At 42.3% G+C, this 19,349-nt stretch overlaps 1 protein-coding gene across 1 annotated transcript in view; it reads left to right on the top strand.

Moving 5' to 3' along the window:
- exoc6b (exocyst complex component 6B) overlaps positions 1-19,349 on the top strand; it is a 126,452-nt gene that overhangs the window by 5,773 nt on the left and 101,330 nt on the right. Inside the window, exons 2-6 of the mRNA XM_083993347.1 lie at positions 6,747-6,912; positions 7,249-7,296; positions 7,405-7,495; positions 9,216-9,261; positions 11,442-11,646. Coding sequence (XP_083849473.1) covers positions 6,747-6,912; positions 7,249-7,296; positions 7,405-7,495; positions 9,216-9,261; positions 11,442-11,646 — 556 coding nt within the window. The remainder of the gene's footprint in view (positions 1-6,746; positions 6,913-7,248; positions 7,297-7,404; positions 7,496-9,215; positions 9,262-11,441; positions 11,647-19,349) is intronic.

The following is a 19,349-nucleotide window of genomic DNA, read 5'->3' as shown; positions in this document are numbered from 1 at the left end:
TCAAACTAATGGCAGAATAGTGTTTATTATGTATAAATGGTGGGAAAATAATCAATACAACAGTTTATCACAATATTCTGTGTCGATACACTGACGGCAAATATCAATCTTTATTTGGAAGATGTAGAAAATCGCAATATTGATAATATCATCCACTCTATATTACATTTTTTATATAATATATAAGTCACCAGTGTTACATGACGTCAGTGAGTCGGTCTCAGTGTGAAGAAGAGGAAAACAAACCGTCTGTCAGGAGCCATCAGCGTCTCTCTACTGTACATCACAAACACAAGAGGTTGCACACGTGTTACTGTGTGTGTGTGTGTGTGCGTGTGCGTCATCTTCCTCCTCTGTCGTGTCGTATTTACCTCACACATTAGTTACATCATCGTCACAACAACAGTCGCGCTCCTAAACCAGTATCTGAACGTGAGCGTCCGTCCTGCATCGCGTTCACTTCACCGTCACAAACTCAGGAAGTTTCCACCTCGTTCTGTTTTATTTCTGTTTTTGATGTGATCAGCTAATCGATAAATATAAAACGCTGTCGTCTCTAATTCAAAGCGCTGAGTTGAGACTGAGATTCAGACTCAGCAGCAAACAGATGCGTTCAGGGACTCTGGAGCTTTTTAAAGCAACTCTGTCTGAAAACTGAGACTTTCAGAAACGCAACCCGACCCGTTTTATTTAAAGGCCCCATGCTGTGCACTTTTCTCTGGGTTTATTTACCTGCTGATATCCCTAACAAGATGTATCATTGGTTTTGAGTACCTGTGATCTGCTTAATATCGTTTCTACTGCCCCTTTCTGTTGCCTCTTTCTGGAGCTCTAGCAGGCACAGGTCATTTGGCCAATCAGAAGAGAGAATGAGAACCTCTCCTCTGATTGGCTGACTGTTTTAGAGTGGCATGTGGTCGGGCCAATCACAGGCAAGTAACTGAAGCCTAAGCTGCATTCATAAAAATTGAAAAAAAAAAAAACTGGTCACGGTGGGCGGAGTTACCTTGTGTGTGACATCACAGAAAGGAGGAAGTGCTATCTGCTCGTCTTAAAGAGACAGTTCCTACAAATGGGCGGTGTGTGTTTCTCCGTTTATGACCAGTTTGATGCATGGGGCAGTACATACGTGGCCCAAAGACCTCCCCAAGCACAAAAAATAACCAAAATCACATTTTTCATGCCATGGGGCCTTTAAAAAAAGTCAAACTTTGTACATTGTAGATGTACAACATTGTAGACATTGACGTTGGTCTGATTCAGTCTCATCAGCTCCGGCTGCGGCGGTGGAAGTGACACAGTGACGTTATAATTAAATTAAATTAAAAGTGTTTTCAACCCTGCAGCTCTTTGCTTGTTCTTCGTTTAGTTTTAGTTTTATTTGGTGCAGATAATCCACCGCAGAGTGGACGGTCTGCTTCCTGTTGTGTGTGTTTTCAGGGGTGGTAATCTGGATTTTGTGGCTATTGTTTGTTTGAAAACACCATGTTAAAGGGACAACGAGGAGTTTGTATTTGGTTATAAAAAAGTCTCACATTAATGTGGATGAATCTACGCTACCACTTGTTAATGGGTCCACGTCCATTTTCGATAAATATATCGTTTTGTCGCTATCGTTATTTTCTTATTTTAATTCACTCGTGGTAAATGTAGTATGAAAACACTTCACTGTCCAAAACTCCTCGTTGTCCCTTTAAAATGAAAAAGTTGAGTGTGTGTTTGTGTGAACGCAGCCTTTGTTCTTACAAATACATTATAAAAGCTCCAGATAATGAACATTTAGTTCATTAAATGGATTAAATAGTGGATTAAATAAAGTTTCTATCAGTTCCTGTTTAAAATGTAATTAAAAAATAGATCTGTGGACAAAAAAAGGGAAAATTTGTGTCTGGATGAATCAGAGAAACCTGTTGTTTTTTTTACAAACAGATGTGATTTAAGGTTAAACCAGGAGTGGTCACATGAAACAGTGTCACAACCACTGGGTGTGTGTCTGTGTGTGTCTGTGTGTATCTAATCGTGTGTGTGTGTGTGTGTGTTGCTCCACCCTGTGCACATTAATCACAAGGAAGCTTTATGTATTTGCTTATTATGTGGTTTTTCTAACTGTACAGTCACAGAGAGAGGGAGAGAGAGAAAGAGAGAACTTGCTCCTGATTGGTCGGTTGGTTTGGTTGCCCCCGGTGCCTGTTGGAATCTTAAAGGGACAGTACAGACGTTACCATGGCGACGGTAGTTAAGCTCCGCCCTGCTAGTCAGTTAACACACTTTACTAATAGCTACAAATCTTACAAGCAGAATAAATGTAATACAAATTGTACTTTAAAACTGAGCAAAACATCTCAGAGTTTGACTAACGAACAGAACAGGAAAGCCGTGAACCTTTAATTTCCTTAATTAAATTCATTTCCTTTTTAGTGAGTCACAAACTATAGAGAGCTCTTTTAAGAAAGTAGGAAAAATGCCATGTAGTTTGACAGTAGTTTGTAGTAGAGTGAGCTGCTGCACCGTTGCCATGTTGGCAGCATCTGGCCCCGCCCCCTTCCTCCTCAGCTGATCCAAATATGGGCAAAAGGAAAGGGGAGGAGCTTAGACTCCAGGAAGTCCAGAAAATGGTGAATAAACAGGGTTTTTTTTAACATTGAGCATCAGATTGGAGTAGTGTGTGTGTCTGTTGTGATACATGTTGACACGTTTAATATTATTTAGTGTCAGTTTATTATAATTCTTGTCATATTGTAGTGTTTAGTCCAGAGGGTTGAGGCGCGTCGGACGTGGAGCTGAGACATTCAACACAACTGTGTGTGTGAAGGGTCGAACGAGTGAGAGAAGAGAGGGAGGAACTTACCACAAGCTTTTAGGCCACACACACACACACACACACACACACACACACACACACACACACACACACACACACACACACACACACACACACACACACCGCTGAGTCATCAGACACACACACAGTTTGTTGTGCTCGTCTTAAGAGGGTTAAGATCCTATTTAGGCAGCTGTCAGCAGCCGGGAAGAGACACACACACACACACACACACGCACACGCGCACACACGCACACACGCACACACGCACACACACACACACACACACACACACACACACACACACACACACAGGCAGCTGTTTACAGTGATGATGTCATAACTTAAAGCAGCTTTCTTGAACTTGTGTCATTTCTCCTGTTACGAAACTTTTTTCATATTTTTTCTTTTACTTTTTCTTAAATTCACTCCACTCACTTTTCCTCCTCCCTCCATCCTCCCCTCTAAGTAACCCCCCCCCCCCCCCCCCCCCACACACACACACACACCCACCTCTATTAGTGTCAGTCGGTACCAGGCGCAGTGGGAGTGAGACACTCGGTCATACTGTAGATTAAAACCAGTTCATGACAACACTGCAAATGTTATTATGTTATATTGCAACGCCTGTTTTATTTATCTGAAACATTCGCATAATGTTAAAAAATAAAGATTTAAATCAAAACTAACCTTCTGATAGCTTCAACTCCTTCTTGTGAGTATAAAGGAACATTTAAACTTCACAAAAATAGTGACTTGAGTAGAGCTGCAACTATTAATCAGTTAATCGCACAATAATCGATTGTTAAATTAATCGACGTCAACTATTTTGATAATCGAATAATCAGTTTGAGTAGTTTTTTAAGAAAAAAAGTCCAACTTCTCTGATTTCAGCTTCTTCAATGTGAATATTTCTGGTTTCTTTGTTCTTTTATGACAATAAATCCAATATCTCTTTGGTTTGTGGACAAAACAAGATGTTTGAGGACGTCGCCTGGTGGTTTGAGAAACACTGACTGAGATTTTTCAACATTTTTTAACATTTTATTGACCAAACAACTAATCAATTAATCGTTTAAATAATCTACAGATTGATCAATAATGAAAATAATCGTTTTTTTTTCTCATGTGGCCCCAAAAGCCGCTACATGGTCGTAACCTGCCTCTGTCATCGCCATCTCATTGATGAACTGATCATCTCATCAATAAGCTATGAGCTGCTCCGCCTCCCAGGAACTAATTAATAACTGATTCATACTTTATCTCCATATTGACTTTGTCGTTGGCCCAGTGTTTGTCCAGGGCTGTGAGTGTGTGTGTGTTAGAGTGTGTGTGTTCTCTGTGTGGCCTGGCTCTGTTTGTGTGTCTAAAGAAAGGCGAGTGGCGTCAGACCTGCCTCCATTGTACGAGCCGGGCATTTCCTGGTCAACAGGAGGAAGGGCGGGGGTTGGTGGAGGGTTCAGAGGAATACACAGGTGTGTGTGTTGTGTGTTGTGTGTTGTGTGTGTGTGTGTGTGTGTTGTTTTTGGAAGGGGAAGAACACAGGAAAACAGTGATGACTATTCCAGCGGTCTGTTGTGTTGACTCTCAGACTGGAGCTGCTTCTCTGTAACTCCACGTGTGACCCCACGTTAACACACCTGAGTCGTAGCGTGACGTACTACTCCTTTACGGCGCTACGCTGCCTTTACTTCTGGCTTCTTTTGAAGAAGAAGAACTTTATTTATCCCCTGGAGGGAAATTCAAATTGTCCAGTAGCTACATAACTTACACTGGCAGGATATGTGTAATATATTGTTAATAGTATAGTAGGTTCAGTCTTGTAGTGTTCCAAGTAAATATGCACCGAACATTACGATTGCGGTGTAATTTGAACACATGTGCGCGATTTAACACATTTAGCGTTTATTACAAACGTTACATTACAGCGCGACCTGTCCATGCACCCGTGTTTGTGTGTGTGCGCGCTCCAACTCACGAGAGCAGCTGGGCTTACTGACAGAGATGAGAGGAGGTAAAAAGCTGTTAGAAAAACATGATAATGCGCCACAGACAAGTTAATTAATGGGAAACACTGATATCTATGGATCCCTTCAAATTTGGTGCAAACTAGGGCTGCAGGGTGCATCGTTTGAGCATCGTCATCGCAATGTCCGCATGTGCAATAGTCACATTGCAGGATGTGCATTGTTTTCCCTCTTTTGTTTTTTTTGTTAACTTTTGTTTAAGCATCTCCAAACCAGCTCCATGTTTCTTCTTTTAGTTCTCAACTTTGAAAACAGCGTGGGTGTTGAAATGAGGACCCAATGTGGTCCGACTCACCAGGATTATTTCTCATCCTGAACCCCCCCCCCCCCCCCCCCCCCCCCCCAAAAAAAAAAAGGAGGCCTGACCCGACCGAAAACCAGCGCGTCTGTCGCAATGTTAGATTTTCCCTAATACACACACAGTCATTGCACAATGCACATCATAAAACAGAAAACTCTGCTCATATCAACATGAAACAGAGGCTGAGGTAGGTTTAAAGATGATGAAGAAACAAACATGGCAGGTTTTGTTGGAGAAAGTGTTGTAAGTGGTGATTTATACGTCTGGAGCTGCAGTTTACTGTGTGAATTTGTTGAGAGTCTGACTGTCTGTTAAAAACAATCAAAGGTTGAGTGGGATAAAACAACTGATATTAAACCTGAATGAAGATGAGGAGCTTCAGTCTGTTGCAGCTGCAGTCAGTTTTCCTTCAGTGACGATCAGGACAGTATTAATTGAGTAATAGGATTTCCTCTCCACTGACTAATCGGTTAAAGGACTTACCTGTTGGACGCTGAGCAGAAAACAATGTGTGAACGACGATGTAACGGTGTGAAGACTTGTAGACTGTAGCTCTGCTTGATTTGGTCTTAATCAAACCACTGAACTGGGAACTGAGCTGATGGAGCAGCAGCTGTAGATGTAGATGTACTGTATATGGAGCAGGTCACTGAGTGATGCAATGACGCCCCCTGATGGACTAACATGGTCCCTGCACCTGGTCATTACTGCTGTTCCTGTTAACTAGAACCTCTGGAACCTGGTTCTGTGAACCAAACAGAAGTCGACTGGAGGAATTATCCTCAAGAAACTTTAGCTGCGTTTCCACTACACTCGACTCGACTCGGCCTTTTTGTGTTTCCATTATGTAAAAGTACCTGGAACCTGGTACCCAGTACTACAGTATTTTTTTAGTACCTGCTCAGCCGCGGTTCCAAAACGGGTGAAGCGGTACTAAAATGTGACGTGTAAACATTGCGGACCGCTGATTGGCCAGAGAGAGAGTGGTCAGAGAGTCGTCATCAGCGGCCGTGGGTCATCAGATATCACCACATTTCAATAAATAAATACTAGTATCCTGTAATGGAAACGCTCTCTAGAATAGTACCTGGTACCAGAGCCGAATCGAGTTGAGTTGAGCCGGTACCGTGTAGTGGAAACGCGGCTTTTGTGAAGCTTCAGAGTTTTTGTATCTTCTGACCTGAGAAGATCCAGGTAGCTCCAGACCTTCTGCTAGTGAACATCTGTAGTAGACCAAAGACATGTGGAAGTGTCGACTAAATCCAACTAACACAAAGATTTGGACCAAAGTCAACATCTCAGAAGTGGCTGTTGACTTCCTGTGGTCATCGTCTGGAGGAATTATCCTCAAGAAACTTTGTGAAGCTTCAGCTTTGAGATGAAATGTGTTGGTTTTTGTATCTTCTTCTGACTTGAGAAGATCCAGGGAGCTCCAGACCTTCTGTTAGTGAACATCTGTAGTAGACCAAAGACATCTGGAAGTGTCGACTAAAACCAAATAACACAAATAACTCCTCCTCCTCCTCCTCCTCCTCCTCCTCCTCCTCCTCCTCCTCCTCCTCCTCCTCCTCCTCCTCCTCCTCCTCCTCCTCGTCAGGTCGGTGTACGATGGGCAGGAACATGGGCTGTTCATGGAGAAGCTGGACGTCCGGATCAGGAACCATGACCGCGAGATCGAGAAGATGTGCAACCACCACTTCCAGGGCTTCGTGGACTCCATCACCGAGCTGCTCAAGGTCCGAGGGGAGGCACAGAAACTGAAGGTGAGGAGGGGTGGAGGATGGATGGATGGATGGATGGAATGGATGGATGGATTGATGGATGGATGGATGGATGGATGGATGGATGGATGGATGGATGGATGGTTGGACAGATTGATGGAGGATTGATGTATGGATGGATTGATGGATTGATTGATTGAGGGATTGATTGATGGATGGATGGATGGACGGATTGATGGATGGACGGATTGATGGACGGATGGATGGATTGATGGATGGACGGATGGATGGATGGACGGATGGACAGATGGATGGATGGAGAAAGGTCAGAAGATGTTAGATCTTGTTCCTCATTGGCTGCTTGTTTTTCCGGCTCAGAGTCAGGTGACTGAGACCAACAAGCGTCTTCAGGACGACGGCAAAGAGGTGAGTCACATTTCCACAGATCATCAGCACCGTCCAGCTGCTTCTTCTCCTCCTTCTTCACCTCCTTTCTTCTCCTCCTCCTCCTCCTCCTTTATCTCCCGTCTCCAGCTCATCGGCTCCATGGAGGAGCTGAGTCAGTGTCGAGTCCAACAGAGGAACATCGCCAGCACCATCGACAAACTGAGCCACTGTCTCCCAGGTAACAATGCCAACAACACAATCTTAAACGCCTCAAAAAGTTTGGAAACATTATTTCAGTCAATCATTTCTCCCCTTAAATAAAACCAATTGGCGTTGTATTTTATATCGTTGGAAAGCCTGATTAGTCGCCTTTACAACGAGGTACAAATTGTCTGGATTCGTGGAATGAGCAACACAGCTAAACATGTGGGGAGCACCCCAAATTATGTGCCAGAATCAATATTCTCCTGTTGGTGTTCACTCTTGGTCCCAATTCCAATCCGACCCCTCACGGACTCACTGACTTAGAGGTGCGTTCACGGGAAGTCTGTGAGTGTGTGAGGGCTGTTCCGTTGTCAGATCATCAAGTCAGTGAGTCAGTGAATGAGCCCTTACTGCCCCCTTTCCGTAAGTCAGCACCGATGCTGACTTTGGGTAGGGGAATTACCCACAGTTCATAGCGTTGTGAAGTCAAACACATGAGATGCCGTCGGAACGCAAGTGTTAAAAAAAAAAAAAAAAAAGAAGTAAATTAACACACGTAGTCAGAGAGCTCTGCCGCTCTCTTTATTGTTAATGGACAGGAGCAACAACCAAAAAAAGAAAGAAAAAAAAAAAAAAAGAAGTTTACTGTCAGTGTTAACGTGCAGTTTGTGATTATTGATGATGATTTGATCAGATCTGATCCAGGAACATTTTGTTTTGAGTCTGCCTCCCTCACACACCTTGTGCGTGTTGAAAGTACGGTAAATTATCGGTCCAAGACCGGAGTCAACAACATGTTGTTGTCAAGGTAACGTGTCGTGAGAGTGGGTAAGTGCTGTTCCATTCATGTTTACAGCATCTGGACCCTCACAGACTCTCACACTCTGTCACTTAGAGCTGACGTCACTTTAGTCAGTGAAGGTTCAGGGCCTGAGTCTTTAGGGGGCGGATTGGAATTGGGCCTTGTTCTGAGTTACTTGGTGGATTGGATGGTTGCACTCTCCCACAGTAAAAAACAAACACATTGGCCATTTTGCACTTTATTTATTTGACACTGTCGGGGATCTCAGTAGCATGTGGAAGCTTGGCTCCTTCAGAGTTTCAAGGTTTCGTTTATTGTCATTCAGCTTCATGTTGCACATGACAGAACGTAATTTGTACTCAGGTCCCAGCACAAAAGGACAACAGTAAAGATACAAAGTAAACAAACCTAAGGACAGACACCTAAAAAAATACAAATTCTCTTCAAAATGGCAAGAGGTCAGTGCAAGAGAGGTCAAAAACTAACGTCCACCATCCTCCTCTTGCTGGTTTTGCTGTGGGACGGCATCCCATTCCTCAACCAGGAGTTGTTGGAGGTCAACCAGCCTGGTTGTGTTGGTCCCTCTAGCTTCTACAGCCGATCCCACAAGTGTCCAGTTGGGTTGAGGTCTGGACTCTCCACTCTGTAACCGTCATCCTGGAGGATGGAGGTAGGAGATCCTGGAGATACGGGATCACCACTGATTCCAGAATCTGCATTGAGATTATCTTCATTGACGAGAAGTTCTGTTTTGGGGATTTTGCCTCGTTTAGCTGTGTTGCTCATTCCACGAATGTACCTCGTTGTAAAGGCGACTAATCAGGCTTTCCAACAATGTGAAATACAACACCAATTGGTTTTGTTAAAGGGGAGAAAGGGTTGACTGAAATAAAGTTAATGTTTTTTTTTTCTCTCTCCATCCTGACACTGTGTCTCTGTTTTTTTCCTCCAGTGTTGGAGATGTACAGCAGACTACAGGAGCAGATGAGGGCCAAAAGGTACGTCACCCATTCATCAGACTTTATCCTATGTTTAAACTTCTTCAGGCTATAGATGTACAGTAATACTCTGCAGATAAAACTGTTAATGAAGTTTGTTTCATGAACCACATTTCAACATAGAACAGAAGTGGTTTCTGTAAGAACCCAGATCTGGATCGCAGGACTCTGTGAGGTCTGGTTGATGTTTGGCTTTGAGGATGTTGTTGTTGTTCAGTGATGTGGATGTCTGTCATGTCTTTATCTTTTTCACTTTGTCCTCCCTCCTCCTTTATTTCAGGCCTTTGGTTTAGGAGTCAATCACTTCCCAGAGTTTAGATTTTTTTTTAAACTTTTATGATTAAAGAAAAGTGAAACCAGTTCTTACCTGAGCAGACGGTGACTCTGACTCATCAGGGCCCAGTTGTTCAGAAGTAATCTGATCAGATATTTTTGATAATTGATTGGATCATTATCTTGAAAATGGGTTGTTTCAAAACTAAAAACGTATCCTGAGATCGGATTAGATCACCTGATCCAATCCTGGTTTTAATCCTGCATTCATCTACTTTGCTCACAGAAATTGAATTATTTCACAAAAACATAAAACTACTGTACCAGGGTCAAATTTATTATTATTATACATCTTTAAATCAGATTTCTGGGAGAGAGAATGAGAGAGAGGAATAAACACAGAAACAAACTGATTAAATTTACAAAATAAGGTACCATTGTCGAAAAGAACACTTCTCCAAAGCATGAATGGGACAGGGGATGGATCAGTGTTTGGCGTAAAAACTAATGTCCGTCAGCTGAAAATGTCCTGGTAGTTTTTGGTTTTTGTGAAATAATTTCATTTCTGTGTGCAAAGTAAATTACTGCAAGTATCCAAATACAACTATGATGTTTGAGAAACTGTTTAACAGCACTTGACTTGGGAATATTTACAAAAAAGTAACATTTTCATAGGGAGGCTGATAATTTGGTCCTCACTCCTCAACTGTCACATTGCTGCACATACTTACAGCAAATAAATGTGATTGTGAAACATGTCACCAAGAGATGAAACACAAACTGGATAAGAAACGACAACACAAGAGGAAAGTTTTTAAACCTTCTGAACAACTGGGCCCAGATTATTCTGGTCTTTTATAAAACTGGTTCAGTTTGACTTTCAGCCACTAGATGGAGCCGCAGCTCTGAGAATAGAAACACACACACACTCATCTCTCTCTCTCTCTCTCTCTCTCTGTGGCCTCGCTCCGACCTGCAGACAGGAGTCTGGCTGCTCATAAATTTGTCGTTTGTTTGTGTGTTTTTCTGCTTCTTTCTGTCCTGCGGCCGCCGCTCACACAGATCAACCAGAGGTCGGCCAGCGCAGAGTGTGTGTGTGTTAGTGTGTGTGTGTGTGTGTGTGTGTTAGAGCTGCAGTGAAGTGTTGGAGGCTTGTTGTGTTTCCAGACTATCAGAGTGTGTTTATTTCTGTGTGTGTGTTGTGTTTGTGATGTGTTTATCCCTCTGTGTGTGTCTATTTGCATCACTCGCACAGAACCATGTTTTATTGGTTTAAAGGGATAGTTCAACATTTTTGTCAATTGGCCCATTGCCATAATCCCTATAGTCATAGCAGTGGGTTCGTTACCTTTAATTGTTGGTGCAAGCTATTTTAGTACAAATACACAATCCAACAACTCCACAACGCTCTGGTGGACAAGTTGTGACCTGCACATTCACCACGCTATGAGATAATAACAGAACGTTACCAGACAGAGTTGTTTTAGAGGGAAATACAGAGACTGCTTGATGAAAAACTGTCCCTGAAGGCAACGTGCATCAGTGGTTTTGCATGAATTTCCCTCTAAAACAACTCTGTCTGGTAACGTTGTGTTATTATCTCATAGCGTGGTGAATGTGCAGGTCACAACTTGTCCACCAGAGCGTTGTGGAGTTGTTGGATTGTGTATTTGATGAGTTTGATGAGGGAAACCAAGAAATCCCATGAGCCTCCGTAGCGTAGCTCTGAGCAGCTCACAGTTCTGCTCCGCCGTTCTAAAAATAGCTTGCACCGACAATTAAAGGTAACAAACCTACTGCTACGACTATAGGGATTATGGCAATGGGCCAATTTGACAAAATGTTGAACTATCCCTTTAAAAAGCGTTTGTTCCCGCTGGTTAACGTGTGTGTGTGTGTGTGTGTAGGTACTACCCGGCCCTGCGGACCCTGGAGCAGCTGGAGCAGACGTGTCTCCCCCGAGCCGGTCAGTACCGGTTCTGCTCCATCATGGCCGACAACATCCCGCGGCTGCGGCTGCAGATCAGAGACACGGCCATGACGCAGCTCCGAGACTTCCTGGAGAGCATCCGCAAGCACTCGGACAAGATCGGAGAGACGGCCATCAAGCAGGTACACACACACTAACACACACACTAACACACACACACTAACTCTGCGTTTTTTACTCTATTGACAAGTGTTTTTAGTCTTTTTAATCAAACTTTTTACAACCACAAACTTTATTTATGGGGCCGGAAACAGAAAAGAGAATAAGGCAGCAATGTGGCAGCTGCTGAATATTATTGTGGGGGGAAGCAAAGATGGCCGTCTACATGTCGAGGAGAAGCAAGATGCAAGGCCAGGCAGGTGTAGAGGCTGCAACGTCCGCTGTAGGATCAGACTGGAGAAACCTGGGAAGCTTCTCAGACATTTGGTGCCACAACAACAACATCCTGTGTGCTGTTTTAAATAATGAACTTTCTTTTACCAGTGTTTTGAACGACTGACGGAGTATCTATTTATCTATCTATTGATTGATTTGGGGTGGTTTGTGTGTATGTATGTATGAATGAGTGTTTATGGTGTGGTTTTTATAAATAGATGAGTCTGTGGTTGGGTGAAATGAACAGCTGACACTGTCCTGTGAGTTGTGAATGACGTGTGGTTGTAAAAATCAAAAAATCTTTTACTTCTACTACTACTTCTTTTACTTCTCTATAGGGATGTCACGATTATAGATTTTCTTTGTACGATTATTGTCAGAGAAATAATCACGGTGTTACGATTATCACGATTATTACGCATTAGCCTATTAATTTCGCAACATATGAATGTGTAATATGAAACACAGTCAAAATACAATTATATTACAAATCTTTACACTAAATATTTTAAGTATCTACTATTCATATGTAACCAATTATTAATCCTCTAGGGGAAGTGTTTTAAATATTCAAATCATTGTCATCTATACCAAATGTTTAAGTTTATTTTAATAGTTTGTTTTTTTTATCACAAATGAGACGCTAACATTTAAATTTCTACCATGTTACGTTAGGTAAATGGACCAGTATTTCTTACATTTACCTTAACTTTTGTGCCACATCTGCCTCTGTGTTTCCAAAATAATCTTTTTTATTATATATATATTTAAGAATCTTTACGATTAATTAATTGTGGCGTTTAATACCGCGATTAATTGTGAAAACAAGTAATTGTGACATCCCTACTTCTCTACTTCTTTTCTTCTCTTACTTCTACTTCTTTTTCTTCTACTTCTTAGTCTTCTACTCCTTCTCTTACTACTTTGTCTTCTTTTACTTTTTTTTACTTCTACTTCATCTTCTCTTTCTTCTACTACTTCCTCTACTTCTACTTCTTCTGCTTCTTATTCTTCTACTACTTCTTCTACTTCTTCGTCATCTTCTACTACTACTTTTTTCTTCCTCTACTTCTACTTTATTCTACTACTTTTACTTTTTCTTCCTCACATCTGGCTCCAACCTTCACCAGGAGGATGAGCTCATTAGATCTCGAGGGTCAAAGATGAAGATCGTCACAAAAACAGGTTTTTGGTCTCATAGATGTGATGTCGCCTTGAAGGAACTTCTTCATCTCAACTTAAGGGGGGAAACTGAAAGACTAAAGGTCAAAGGTCAAGGTGACTGAGTCAAATTTCAAACCAGGAAGTAGTCTATAATGGTGGCGTAGGGATACGACCACGAGGAGGAGGAGGAGGAAGTGGCTCTACTTTACTTTACTTTCCAAAGTCGCTGCATTAACGTGTCGCTCCTTTAAATGAATCTGTGAGTTGGTAAAAACATAAAAACATTTAGATTTACAGCTGCTTTACTTCGCTGCTGGTCTGGTTAAAAGATGCACCTGGTAACCGCGGCAACGTGACCTATAGTAGTTTGACACATTCCTCCTGTACGTTACCTCACCTCTCCGTGTGTGTGTGTGTGTGTGTTGATATCAGAGGCCTCGTACCACAATAGTTTTTTTGTTCTCCGTCGTCGTGTCTCTGTGTCTGTTAATCAGAAGCAGCCTCCGTGTGTGTGTGTGTGTGTGTGTGTGTGTGTGTGTGTGTGTGTGTGTGTGTTGCTCTGTGGTTGTGCTGCCAGTAAACAAGCATGTCGGCGCTGCAGGAGTCGCCGTGGCTTGTCAGCGAACACATGAACACACACACACACACACACACATGCAGAGACTCGGCTTTTCAGCACTTACCTCATTGTTTTTTGTCTTTTTTCCAAGGCCAAGGAAGTTATGTGTGTGTGTGTGTGTGTGTGTGTGTGTGTGTGTGTGTGTGTGTGTGTGTGTGTGTTGGGAGCGAGGCCTCTTGTTTATTTGTGTGCCTCCATTATTTGGGGAATGTTGTTCCATGGGAATTTCAGGAGGATGAAGCAGGAGGAAGAGGAGGAGGAGGAGGAGGAGTGAGGAGGAAGGAGAGTGAGTGACGACAGACAGATGAGCTCTGAAGACCGATCACAGCTTCCTATGTTTGTGGTTGTTACGGCGACCCCCCCCCCCCGAGGGCTTGTTTTTGACGACACGCTGACAATGCGAGACACAAATACAAATAAACAACCGACGAGGCAGGAACAGGAACAGGAAGTGTTTCCAGGGCGACACATGAAAACCACAAGTTTAAAGAGTTTAGGAAACGGCGACGGTGGATTTATTGAGCTCATCATCAAACTGAAGCGATGATGAAAACAGAACTTTCTGTTTAATCATGTGACCTGGACACATGAAGGAATGAATGAATGAATGAATGAATGAATGGATGAATGGCTTCACAAATGAGTGAGACGGTTTTATAGTACAACACGTGACGTTTCCATGCACACGGCGCAACATCAGTAATATGTTCCTAGGTAGATGGATGGATGGATAGGTAGGTAGGTAGATAGATAGATAGATAGATAGATAGAGGGGGATGGATAGATAGAGAAAGAGGGGTAGAAAGACAGAAAGAAAGATACAGAGAGAGGGGGGTGGATAGACAGAAAGAGATAAAGAGAGAGAGAGGGGTAGAAAGATGGGGTAGATAGAAAGAAAGAAAGAAAGAAAGAAAGAAAGAAAGAAAGAAAGAAAGAAAGAAAGAAAGAAAGAAAGAAAGAAAGAGACAGAGAGAGGGGGATGGATAGACAGAAAGAGATAGAGAGAGAGAGAGCGGTAGAAAGAAAGAAAGATGGGGTACATAGAAAGACAGAAAGAAAGAAAAAAGAAAGAGACAGAGAGAGGTGGATGGGTAGACAGAAAGAGATAGAGAGGGAGAGAGGGGTAGAAAGAAAGAAAGATGGGGTAGATAGAAAGAAAGAAAGAAAGAAAGAAAGAGACAGAGAGAGGGGGGTGGATAGACAGAAAGAGATAGAGAGAGAGAGGGGTAGATAGAAAGAAAGAGATAGAGAGATAGATAGAGAGATAGATAGATAGATAGATAGATAGATAGATAGATAGATAGATAGATAGATAGATAGATAGAAAGAAGGAGGACGAGGATAAGAAGAAAAGGAAGGAGAAAGAGGATAAGAAGAAAAAGAAAAGGAAGGAGAAAGAGGAGAAGGAGAAGAAGATGGAAAAACACAAGTTAAAGAATCAACAGATAGATACTATATAGCAGCATTAGACAAATACTTGACATATAAAAGAGTTTGGACCTGGCTGATCTAGAGTCTGTTTGAACATCATGAACACACAGAGACCAGTGTGTCGTCTGCTCCACTAGGTGTCAGCAGAGCATCTGGAAACATCTGGTCGCTCCTCATGGTTTGATGAACTTTAAAGAGCTTTGACCTACAGTGTTCAGCCTCTACAGGATGTTCGATATCCCATAATCCACTGGTTCCCAACCCTTTTTTGTTTTGACATCACAAATTTCTGGCCACCGTCAATCAAGATGCACCAGCTCAGATATTTTTATATGCTGCATTTTGTCTGATCTCGATTTATATTTGAGAAAGTGAAAGTATAGAGGACAGTTGTTTAGGATTGTATGTGGTGTTTTTAATCACATTTTAAGGCGAGACGCTGCCTGTTGTCTGACCCATGGCATGTCAAGTATTATTGTAATGATGGAGGCTCCAAAAATTGTAATTTCCTCCTTAACCGCAACCAATCAAAAAAGTACGATGTACAATAACAATCTAAGGAGTTTTACAGCACAAGTCTTTAAAGGCCGTTTTCTAAAAATGAGTTTTTCAGACTCAGACTCTGAGCTAGAAATCTCCACTTCAGCAGCACTTACAGACACCAAACCTTCCAGTTTTATTCCTGTCTATATTCTGAAGGTTTTTACAGAGGGGATTGTTGATATATCATTCACAGCCTGATTTATACAACATTTTATTACTAAAAACAAGGCAAAATTAGATTTATTTAGGGCTGGTGACAGTATTTTCTCATTTACAGAGTGATAAAAAGAGATATCCAGAATCCTTCTCTGTAAAAACTTCTGACTCTAATTATGTCAACAACATAAAACAAGAATTTTGTATGCAAATTAGCGCATATTTCATCAGATATTGCCTCATTTACATATTTAAACATAAAATTTGACAAAACTTGTAATACAAAAAATATTTCTCTTAATGTGAGTGATAAACTTGGGAAGTTTCATGGTGATATCTGTTATTTAAATTTTTTTACCCTATTCACCTGTAGTATCTCCCCTTAAAAAGACTAATAATTAGTTATCGCCATAATTCCTTGTTCTTCTCTTGGTTCGATCATCAACTCTAGCTGCCCTGACCTCCTCCTCGTCTCCACAGCTGTTTGTTGGAAACCCCTCGGTGACCCTCTCCTCCCTCCTCAGGTGGGGGGTCTTCTTCCTCCTCCTCCTCCTCCTCCTCTTTTTCTTCGTCTTCGGTGCCGCAATTTGAGAATCACTGGTGTAGAAAATCCACTTGCAGTCGCTGGAGAAGCTAACCGCTAACTCCTCTAACCACTAATTACCAGGGAGATTATGGAAACCCCAGCGGTCCAGCAGCCCTGACACCGATACCGGGATTATGTTGTTGTATCAAATGTTTGGCTCGGAAAAAACCTCGCGCAACTCTGTGTGTGTGTGTGTGTGTGTGTGTGTGTGTGTGTGTGTGTGTGTGTGTGTGTGTGTGTGTGTGTGTGTGTGTGTGTGTGTGTGTGTGTGTGTGTGTGTGTGTGTGTGTGTGTGTGTGTGTGTGGACGGAGAAATTAGAAGAAGTTCTCCTCTCCTTTGTCGATCCTTCACTCTTTCTTTCCCCTCTTTCTCTCAGATGGTTTGTCTGGTCCAAATTAGCTCCGACTCTCTGTACCAGCTCCTCCACCAAGGATGTGAAAATAAATAGATCTGGGGGGAAAAAGGAGGAGGAGGAGGAGAGGGGGATGGAGGGAACGGGAGGAGATGGAGGAAAGAGAGAGCAGAGGGCTTACAATGGAGCTATTGTCTGCTACCACATGCCCACTGAAGAGGAGGAAGAGAAAGAGGAGGCGGAGGAAGAGGAGAGAGGCAGGAAGATGGATGAAGAAGGTAAAGGAGAGGCAAGAAGAGAGGATGGAAAAGAAGAAAGGAAGAAATGAAAGATGAAGAGGGGAAGAGAAAAGGAATGAGTGAAGGACGAAGGAGGGATCGAGAGTGAGACGGGGAAAGGGAAGGAGGAAGAAACGATAGAGATCATGAGGGGTGGAGTAGGAGGTGAAAAAGAGGAGGAGAGGGAGGAGAAGATGAGGATGAAGAGAAAACACTGTGGAAAGAGAAGAAGCAAAGAAGAGGAAGAAGAGGTGATGATGATGATGAAGGAGCAGGTGGAGGAGGAGGGAAAGAGGTTGAACTGTGACGTCATCGTTCGGGCTTTTATTTTGAAGAAAGTCTCAATTTACCCAGAATTCACTGCAGCTCAGTTCGTCTTTCTGTCTCTTTGGCTAATCAGAGTCTGTCTTTCCTGATTGGACGGTGCTGATTGGCGGCTGCTGTTGTCAGGGCAACATCACCTTGTCAGCTGTGTTAAAGGGATAGTTCAATTATTTTGGCAAATTGGCCCATTGCCATAATCCCTATAGTCATAGCAGTAGGTTCGTTACCTTTAATTGTCGGTGCAAGCTGTTTTTAGAACGGCGGAGCAGAGCCGTGAGCTGCTCAGAGCTACGCTACGGAGGCTCATTATGGGATTTCTTGGTTTCCCTCATCAAACTCATCAAATACACAATCCAACAACTCCACAACGCTCTGGTGGACAAGTTGTGACCTGCACAAGCAAAAACACCAGAAATACACAAATATTTGTTTGAATTTGTACATTCAAATTAGGGCCAATGGCGGGAAGTTTTGGAAATATTATAGAGAAATTTCTGGAAAAAAGTGGTACAATTTTTCCAAAAACGTTCAAACATTTCTAGGAAGAAGTGGTGAAATTATAAAAAAAAAAAAAAAAAAAAAAAAGTTAAAAGATTTCTAGAAAAAAAGCGGTACAATTTCTCAAAAAAAAAAAAAGTTAAAAAAAAAATTCTAGAAAAAGTGGTAAAATTTCTATATAATAAAAAAGAATTCTTCCCAAAAAAAAAAAGTTTAACAATTCTAGAAAAAAAGTGGTAAAATTTCTCCAAAAACATTCAAACATTTCTAGGAAGAAAAAAAGTTTTTAAAAAAATCTAGAAAAAAAGTGGTAAAATTTCTCAAAAAAAAAAGTTTTAAGAAAATCTAGAAAAAGTGGTAAAATTTCTACATAATAAAAAATAATTCTCAAAAAAGAAAAAAAGTTTAACAATTCCAGAAAAAAAGTGGTAAAATTTCAAGAAAAAGTTGAGAATCACTGGTCTAGACTCCGGGTGGAAACTGTTCTGGACCAGAATAAGAAAAAAAGGAAGGATGGATGGATGGATGGAAACATGGACGAGTGGAGTGGAGAAGAAGCAGTGGAAGGATAAAAGAAGAAGAAGAAGAAGAATCGCCTTCTGTCCTGTCGTTTGTCATTTCCCTCGTTCTCTCAAGATGTCCGTCTGTCTCCGTCTCTCCACTGTTTCCATCTCATCATCATCTTTCCATCTTCCTCCTTTTTTTTCTCTTTTCTTTCCCTGTTTCTTTTATTAACGCTCAGCAGCAGCGAAGGATGAGTTCAGGGCTTCTGCTGTGTATTCAGTAGTTTTACACACACACACACACACACACACACACACACACTAATGGGAAGCAGACTGCCCGGCCTGTGAAGTGGAGGAAGATTGATGACCTGTATCTAGTTACTGAACACACACGTGCGTGCGCGAGCGGCTCGGGTGGCGGACGGCGCTCGCTGCGTCGCTGCGTCGGGGTATTGAACCATCACGGGGAAAAAAAACACCCAGAATAGACTGTTACAGGTCTGTGTCAGTCACTGTGTGTGTGTGTGTCAGTCACTGTGTGTGTGTGTGAGTGTGTGTGTGTGTGTAGCCTGCCGAATAATGCTCCACAGTTCACCGCCATCGGACACCATCGCTTCTGGCCGGGGGTCGGCTGCCACAAAGTGATCTATAGAGAAGGACGTCGCAAACTTCTATCCTCCACTCCTTTCCTTCTCTCCTTCTTTCCTATTTGCTTTCTTTCATTCTCTCTTCCACTCCTCCTTTCCTTCACTCCTTTTCTCCTCCACTCCTTTCCTTCTTTCCTTCACTCCTTCTTTCCTATTCGCTTTCTTTCATTCTCTCCTCATCTCCTTCTTCCCTTCACTCTTTCTCTCCCTTTCTCCTTCTTTCCCTCACTCCTCTCCTCCTCCACTCCTTCACTCCTTCTCTCCTCCACTCCTCCTTTCCTTTTCTCCTCCACTCCTTCTTTCCTTCACTCTTTGTCTCCTTTTCTCCTCCACTCTTTCTTCACT

This window comes from Trachurus trachurus, assembly GCF_905171665.1.
Source record: "Trachurus trachurus genome assembly, chromosome: 18".
NCBI lineage: Eukaryota > Metazoa > Chordata > Actinopteri > Carangiformes > Carangidae > Trachurus > Trachurus trachurus.
The sequence above is the reverse complement of the archived record's forward strand: the minus strand, read 5'-3'. Positions and strand labels throughout refer to the sequence as shown.